We start from the raw sequence: 9,391 nt of genomic DNA on the forward strand, positions 1-9,391 counted from the left end.
TGTGTATGTGCGTGTGTATGCATGTATGTGTGTGTGTTGCGTGCGTGCATGTGTGTATGTGTGTGTGTGTGTGTGTGTGTGTGTGTGTGTGTGTGTGTGTGTGCATGGTTGTGATTCACTCTGACAGCAGCGATAGGCATGTGAGGACAGCAGGGCAGGCAGGCAAGGCTGCCGCCGTCTTTGATCTTTATTTGCTCCGCCGTCTGTTTTGAATTTAGGAGTCTTGCTGAGCAAGAGGCATTGGATACACCTTGAGTTGGCTCGAGACCCCGTCCCCTTTTAAAGACCCAGTATCCTTTTTCAAAGCCAAGGGGACCCAGGAGAGAGAGAGGGATGATATTGGAAGACAAGCTACTGTGCTGAATGTGTCCCGGGGTCTCCCCCCAACAGCACCTCAGATAAATGCTCTCTCTCCGCAACAGCACACAGCACACACAATCAACCAAACGGTGCCTCCGTGTCAGTGTGGGTACATAGAAACACATGTCTATGTGGGACCAGCGAGTAAGAGATCAGACCACGGTCCGAGCTTTGAAGTAAAAATCAAATGTATACACACCGACCGACCCCCCCCCTCCCCCCCCCGTCACCCTCCTGACCCGTCAGCTGGATTCTGCACGTTAGTGATGTTAAGAGATTGTGACATTTTCCACCTGAAAGGAAAGCTGGCTAGGGATATCATCTGTGCATGGCTCCGTCCCGAGGGCCAAGCACAGTGCAGTGACAGGGAAGCATCTCTTCCCCCCCCCCCCCAGAACAGAGAATATATTAATCCTCTTAAACATCTCTATTGCACATTCCCCCGAGACACTACAGTGGCCCCGTTCCAGAGCCGGCAGCTGGACAAACTGGTCCTAGAGGAGACTGAGACAATTGTTAAAAATAACTGCCCCTACTCTCTCTCTGTCTCTCGATGTGGACCATTTTGTTAACCTGGAACAAATCTTGTCCTTGAGCAAACACGGTGGTCGTCTTGGGCTTAGGGAAAAAGCAACAAGATGATACACAATTACCCTGGATTCAAACCAAGTGAGACATTTGTGGTTTGTCAGTGATTCAGATATCCAGGAGAGGAGGTGCTACCCTGGATTTGCCTGGTCATGAAACTTTGCCTAGGAGTACTGTAGCAATGTGGAAACATCTTATAATGTCATCAACAACACACACACATACAGGATACTAAGACATGCCGGCCGAATGGTTCATCTAGATCTGTAAAATGAATCGTAGGAATGTCACACTGAAGCTGAAATGACAAACACAGTTGCAGCACAGCAGATGCAGGAAAGCTGTCTGTCTCAGTAAAAAAAAAGAAAAACACAAGTGCACATAGGACTGGGCAGAGCATTTTTAGAGCTTTTCGGAAAAAAGGAATAACAACATACAAGCGAAACCCACTTGTAGACTCAACAATTATCTGTAATTTGACATCAGACTAAATCATTTGTCTTTTCACTTACACAAGCCCTTCTGCAGAATTCTATTTTTTGCTTAAGGGTTATTGTCCAGTATATAATTTATTTCGAGACTATAAATCTTTGGCACCCCACAGTTAAGATTATATGATATGTACAGCTGAAAGAAGAGGACAGGGACAGACCTATAAGCTGTCTGTTAGGCCTAAAAAACAAAAGCTGCTCTACAAATAGCATATTGTTTTCCTTTCAAAATGAAAGACAGACTGAGCGAGTGTAGGTGGAAAATTACACTTCATGCTATAGACCAACACGAGACTGACCAAGAATAATGACGAGTAAAAAAAGAAAATCAGCAACAGGATGTTTATTTTTATACAGAGCATTGCAGAGAGCTGAGTACACATACTATCATTAGAATCAGCTACAAGAGAATAGCTTATGACATTTCATATTAAATACAATTTTCAAGTAATATTACATAAAGCTTCATATATAGTTAACATTGACTAATACATTTATTTATTATTTTTACAACTAATGAAGCGGAATTGTCAAACGAACGTAAATAGAAAAGAAACATCCAAGGCTTTTCAATCTGTATTCCTCCCGAGAAAAGCATCCGTTAGTAGACCCTTAGTTCCGTTCTTACAAATACAGCACTTAACCGAACAGCCTCATTTCATAGGCATTACAAATGCATAAATCAATTCGTATCAATTTTATTTCTCTCTTGACTACAAAATACTGATCTGCAAATGTGACTACAAATATATATATATACGTTTTTTTAAATGGTGTGACTAACAGTCTTGTTTAGTGATGGGGTCATGTAACACTACCTGAGCACTATAATTTCAGGATCACACTGAAAAGTGCATACGTGCCTGCGTCAACAGGCCAACAAGAACATCCTACGTATAGTTAAGAGGTTGGCTTAGGTTTTTTTTTTTTTGTACATGCCGTCGTCTTTTCTACAGCTTTTGCTGCTCGTTTTTTTGCAACTGTCAAACAGTTCGGTGACACGGTGACATCCTAAGGCTACGGGCTACATAGTACAATCAGACCTGATCAGATTCACTTGAACCAATCAGTGATGCATATGGAAAGACTATAGATCAATGAACGGTGAACTATGTATGTATGTATGTTACACATTGTGAAATTGCTTTTTATCATTTGATCGTGTTTCTTCTCAACGGTCATAAAAACTCCCACACATAACGTCGTTATTTTTTTAATTTTAATTGGAACACCAGTCTGGTGTGTAGGAGGCTTCCTGTGTGCATTCCTGAAACCCTCGAAAACAAAAAAACAATGAAAAGATTTGCATTCGATGCACTTGACCATTTGAAATAACCAAGAAAAAAAGAACAATAGAAATGAATATCCACCCTGTTACCGTAGGTGATAGCTTATATACAAAGTACATTAGGAAGGACGGTGCCTTAGTTTGAAGAAAAAAAACTAAAAAAAGCGATGGTACATCTAGTCTGGCCAAGATGAGACTGGCGGCCAGGTGTGGCGCGGGGCAGTGTGGGAAGGTTGGCATACAGTACATGCTGGAGGAGGCTGACAGTGGCTAAGGTCTATAGTGCACTAAGCAGAAGCTAACCGCCCCTCCCTCTCAGACACCCGTTAAAACAGCTAAAGCTTATTAACTGCTGGGGGTGTGGGGTGTGGTGGTGGGGGGGGCAGAGGTTGCATTTGAATATTGCTGAAGAGAGCCGTTGGGAGGTTGTGGGCGCAGCTCAGTCCGCCGTGGTCACCAGTCGACACACTCCGCCCTCGATCGCCAGGGACTGACCAGCGACGGCTCCGGGCGGCAGTCTGGATATGTGAGTCTGTAAGGGAGAGAACGAGAGAGTCAAGTGTGATAAGAGGGGATAGAAACAATACGATCCAGGGGTCGGCGGTGGTGGGGAGATGGGACAGAGTGCCAGTGTTTAGTGTCAGAAGAAAGAAGGGGAGGAGGGGGCAAACACAGCTGTGAGGCTGGGAGTGAGTCTTTCTCTGAAGGATCAAAGGCAACCGTCTCTCCCTGTGCCAACAAAACGAACGCTCCACCCTTCCCCTGCACAGAGGTTAAGATAAACCCCCCCTGGGGGAATACACAGAGAGCCCCCTGACCAGGATACAGAACAGCCCTGAAATCACTCCGGCATTAGGAAGTGTCATCTCTGCTTTTGAGGTAAAACCCCTCCGTTTGGCACCCGGAGGGTAGCGGCTGTCGGTACTGTGGTACGATGGCCCGAGAAGAGCAGGCCTGGTACACACATGGCAACACTCACAGGGCAAACACACAGAGCCTGGCAATGTCTACTCTCGTCTTTCTGTGTTCATCATCTCCCCTTCATCTTCTTAAGCCCAGGTTAAAGAGGGGCGAGGTTTAAACGGTCAGAAGAGACGACCTATGACTGAATAATACGTTGAGCGAGGGAGTCATTTTAAACATCCTTTTGAAGTGCTCAAGACAGAGGGAACGACTTTGCCTAAATAGATTTGAATCCCTACCAGCCCCAAGGATAGACAGACACACATCAGGCCCTACTGTTCACCCCGTTTAACGTGTTTCCGACGAGACATTTCCAGTATAATAATTACAGTGTAAGCAGACAGTCACAATAAGATATCGATAGTAAGGTAACCGGCGAAATACAAACCTTGTCCGGAACCTTAGGGGTTCACAAGACTGACGTGTCCTCGACATAACCCGCAGATGCACAACTGTAACACATGCCACACTATTGAGATCTTAATTCTTGTTAAACCCCCACACACACACACCACAGAGAAATTGAGTTAGCGAACAGGAAGACTCTAGGGCTTTGTAAACCAAACATGAGAGTAATTATCCAACCACACTGCTTAGGGCCCACATGTGTCCCAGGGGCTGTCCCCAGTTCACTGTTAGTCTACCGCTGGGGGCGAAGGAGTGTTATTCTGCTCATAACTGACCTGAGAACAGGTGTCCTGCCCGCTCCAGTGCCATCTGGCCTGGTCCATATCAACACATAGCATCACCAGCTCCACTGGGACCGTTGCTTATCAAACAACAACGCTACAATAGACCTACAGTAACAACAATGTGTGTGTGCTGCGTTTGCAGATAGAAGCCAACCACACATAAATCTACTTACGGAAAAGCTCACCAGCAACACTTTAATAGGATTGATGTGGTAACCTCCTCCATAAGGGAAACACAGGCCTGGAAGATATCCTTCGCCACTTTAAATCCGACCGACTGCTGACAAACCAATGAAGAAAAGAAAGGGACTGTTTTCCAGTGATTCATTGAAGTGATACAACACAATAGCACTCTTGTTAAGTCAAAATAAAATGTGAAAAAATGAACTTTTAAAAAATGTTTTTGGCCGGTGAAAAACAACATGCTTTTTTGATATAGTGTTGTAGGACCTGAAAACCCACACATTAACACCACAGAGGAGGCCAGTGTATAAATTTAGCTCAATGACATTGTTATTGCATTTTATGTTGTGGTTTTCACATTCTAGTCCACTCTAAACAATCAGACACCATTTATTCTCCATAAGAAATGACATATAAAAACAAAATGTGCCTAAATAAAACACATGTGTCCAATAACCGACGAAGCAGACAGCAGACCAGAGGCCAACTCCTCTGACTTATCGTTGTACAATTCCAAGTCCAACATGTTTCATTGCGGTCAAACTGGCCAGGACTGAGGGAACCACACGTAGAAGGATAATAATATGGTTCCATGTATTATACACTTCTCTATCTTGTTCAGTGACATTCAAATATTTCACCAGCTGCTGCTCTGACGGTTTTCACCAGCACCTCTCTCTCTAAAACTCAGCTTGGTGTCTTTGCCAATACAAACACAGGTGAGTGTTAAAATGAAACCAGACGTCTCCCAGAACCCCCCCCCCCCACTCAAGTGTGTTTTTATTGATTCTACACACAGACTGAAGCCAAAAAGGATTAGGATACGTGCCCTTGTTTAACACACATGGCTGAATTGCAGCAACTGCAGAAACACTTAAATAGTGTTTACTTAATTGTGTCAGACTGAAGTAGAGTAAAGAGGCTACAAGGAGCCCCTGACTCTGTTTTCAGATTACACTCGGCGCCAAACCAGGAAGAGCAAAGACACACAGAACTGTAGCCTGGGGTCGGTGTCAGAGTCGATGGCACTTATCACCGATATTGTCACGAACTGGGAAAATCTCAAATGTACAGTAGTCAAAACAACGGTTAGTGTGGTGACTTCCACATGGTAATATACTAAACGGGCCCTACAAGAAGAGTGCATACTATAACCACGTTAGTTACACTATCAATCCTGTAGGGATGCACTTGACTACAGATGTAGCCTGACCTCTGTCCTAAATACCCCGGGCCCTCTCTGTATCAGGCCTCGAGTGTTTTGATCCTGAGCAGGGGAATGAGGGACCCTCGCCGGTCTGCAACGCCCAGTAGGATGCCAGGAGGAATGGGAGGAATGTCTGTGGAATGGTTAGAGTCGCTGGGTAGTAGGGTTGGGGCCGCGGTATAACGGTAATATGGTTTAACAGTAATACGGTATCCTGCAGGATTTGGAAAATGGCCTACGGTGAGCTTTTCAATACCGTCATAACAGTTCTGCTCCGTTATCTGTCACACTGCTAAACTAAACGCTGTTTGTCACATTCACAATGTGTAACAGTGTCAGTGTGGTGGGATTGCAATAACTTCAGGAGTGTAAGTTTTGGGGTGTTGCACCCTAACCCTTGGAGAAGGAGAAATGCCTAGCGCTACTGACTTGGTACCTAAAGAAATGCTACTGCTGCTATATGATAGCATTTCGGGTTGATGGCTAGAGAGAAGACAAATGGGGGTAGTGGTGGACTAGTGGATAGTGAGTTGAAATCCCGCCTGAAACACTTAGCCCTCAGTTACTCCAGGGGGAATGTCCCTGGAATTCGTAATTGTAAATCGCTTTGGATTAAAAGCGTCTGCTAAATGATAATTGTTCTATTCAAATGGGAACTAATCTACACTCGCACCTCAAACTGAAACACAGCTGCACGGATGTGATATATGTCAGTATCAACTGGTGCTGTCGGGGTTCTGACGATGGATAATGTGGTCGTTAGTTAACATGACGCCATACAGTCATTAACCGTCCACTTTGTCACACCCGACTGGAAACAATAGTCAAAATGCTTACAGATTAGCTTTTTTTCCCCCAGAAAACAACACTTATGGATTGGAAATCAGATGAGAATAAACACTTGGCCAAAACGACTGACAATGCTGCTAAACATCGCAGCCCATCAGGGCCCTGAATTGGCCTTGGATCAACTGTTTTGGCCACAACCTCAAATTGGCAGTGACAAACACAGTGCAGCACCAGAGGCAACAGACAGAGCATGGCCTTGGAGTCTGCCGTGTCAGTACCAGCGCCTTCCCTCACAGCTGGCCCCAAAAGAGAGCTAAAAAAGAAGCAAGTGGAGTTAGGACTCCCATAGCATAGTCTCACAGCGGTAACTAAACCAGTAGTTTATAGACAAAGTGACCGCCTATACTATAGGCTATATTGTTAAATTGTTTATTTTATCTTGTGTATCTTTTTTTAACATCTTGGCCAGGGACCACAGATGAAAATGACCCTCCTGGCTAAATCTGGCGTATTTACACTTGTTGTCAATGGATATGCATTGTCCCATCTTAAATAAACTGAAATTGAAATTGAAATATGACACAGGACAAGTTATATTATTACGAATGTCGCATGTGACGCTTCTTATTAAGATATCATATTTATGCTATCCGACTGTTTATCCATACTTTATTTGTGAAGCTGTGATCGGGATGTCAAGTCCACCACATAAATAATTACGTTTTTTAATGTAGATTAAACATATGGAGCAAAGGCAGCTGCCGCCAGCTGCCCACAGTGTTATTTTATTATTTCTTTGTGGTAAAACCCCAGTAAGATCTGAGGACCTTATAAAGGTGTGAAATAATGGATACCGCCCAACCCTACGGTGTCGTCCCCTATCTCAGCCCCTACATAGCCTGCCAGGGACAGCAGACGGAAACTAGCCTGCTAGGCTAATTCTGGCTCATTCACAGCATGTCTGTTAATCAATGTGCATTGTCCCTATTTTAAATTAATAAATCAAATCAAACATCTTCAGTCCACACAATGATCATGCCGCACTGAGGCCTGGAACTCACATAGCACAGCCTTTCACTGAAATGCATGGGTGGTCTTGGGTGGCGCATGGGCAGCTTTCACACAAGGCCACGGTGGCTTGGACCGACAGTAAACGCTCGTATGCAACTTAGAACCGTTTGTCTAGGAGTCACTTAGGATCAATTATTTGGGTGGCTGAGGGTAAACAGATTATTTTTGCCTTCAAGAAAATGTCACCAGAACAGCAGTGTATTCAGTTCTGTTCACTTAGTTAAGTTGGCATAGGCGTGAAAAAGAGCTTGCATGCAAGCAACACTGATATACTGATATCCCCCCAATGGTGCATGACTTGGGAGTAAACCCCGTACATACATTGCTGCTCAAGAAACAGGTGAGACCAGAGTGTATGGGATAGAGAGGGAGAGGGACAGAGAGCTACATCATGGTGATAGTCAGGGAACAGCCAGCACCACCCTCCCCAGGGCTGAGAGATATACCGTACATACTAACGCTCCAGACACCATCCACCATGTGTTTCAGACACAGCTCTTTTTCCACATAGGATTCTGTGCTAATGATTAGCAGCAGCCGCACCATCCTGCACACCATAGCACATAATACATGATGCCAAACAACACAGCAGGTTTTGATCTGCTGTATTGAACCATAAATCCACTGGAAAGATATCAAATTCAACTCACTCGTCGTATGGAGCAAGTGTGTGTGTCTGTGTGTGTGTGTGTGTGTGTGTGTGTGTGGGGGGGGGGGGGGGGTGAAGGGGGCAGATCCAAGTTAGGAGGATCATATAATCTCTACCAACATGATCTCTGTTGTTCATTTCCTAAAGGGCAAAGTGTGGATTTCAGAGGTAAACAAAGTGAGAATCACACATTTAGTTTCATGTCTCAGTTTTAATGGGGACCTGCTGTCACCTCTGCCTTTCCTTTTATTTTTAATTGCTGGATGAGTTCTTTTTTTTTAACACAAGCCAGTTGAGCTCGAGAGGAATTATTCACAACAGCCAGCAGGAGGCTAACCCAGGCTAACCAAGGCTAACCCAGGCTAACAAGCCAGAAGCAGGCTAACCCAGGATCAATCACCTTCCACTCTGTTGCGCAGCACTGTACGCTTCAAAAAGATGCTCCGCTATGAAAACCCAACAGATTTTTTTCCAGAAAAACAAAATGTGTTTCTTCTTTCACATAAATTCTGGAAACATTTCATGTAAAACAACATCCAACAGGCCCGCAGCTAGTCTATGACTCAAACCACAAGTCATGAAAACTAAAACATAACAAAAATAAAAAAATAAATAAACTAGCCCTCATAAATTATGAAAAACAACATCTTTCCATTGCCACAACATGCCATTGGCACTCTTCAAAGAAATGTAAATCAAATGTAAATCGTACAATGCATTAATTAACATGTCAAAATAAGTAAATTTCAAGATGAATATGAATAGTTGAAAATGGGAGCAATGTCTAACCCCTCTCCCACAGTGCACACCATAACGGCCCCCCAAATGACCTCCCACTTCCTTGTGAATGGTGAGCATGGGCTAAAGTAGGAAGTGGAGAGTCTCCTTGAGTGATAACCTTTGAACCTCACCTTGGCTTTCCCGTCCTGGGCAGACATGTACCCAACACACATACTCTCTGTGGTGTGGCTCCACAGGAACTCCACTGTGGAGGAGAAAGTGAGAGAAACGTAAACAAGATGAGAGAGGGACTCTTCCAGCGAGGAAGGAAGGTTGATGCTGGTCATTCTGAGGTTTGGTCCAGTTTCTAAGACGCTACCCGGCTACTCA

General features: G+C 44.3%; 1 protein-coding gene across 1 annotated transcript in view; it reads right to left on the minus strand.

Moving 5' to 3' along the window:
• Window positions 1-2,302: 2,302 nt before the first annotated feature.
• The window catches only part of tasp1 (taspase, threonine aspartase, 1), a 30,477-nt gene continuing 23,388 nt past the window's right edge, over window positions 2,303-9,391 (minus strand). Inside the window, exons 13-14 of the mRNA XM_080535091.1 lie at window positions 9,193-9,266; window positions 2,303-3,259 (exon numbers count right to left, since the gene is read on the minus strand). Coding sequence (XP_080391217.1) covers window positions 3,167-3,259; window positions 9,193-9,266 — 167 coding nt within the window. The 3' untranslated portion in view covers window positions 2,303-3,166. The remainder of the gene's footprint in view (window positions 3,260-9,192; window positions 9,267-9,391) is intronic.

Source organism: Nansenia antarctica, assembly GCF_963989245.1.
Source record: "Nansenia antarctica genome assembly, chromosome: 1".
NCBI classification, from domain to species: domain Eukaryota; kingdom Metazoa; phylum Chordata; class Actinopteri; order Argentiniformes; family Microstomatidae; genus Nansenia; species Nansenia antarctica.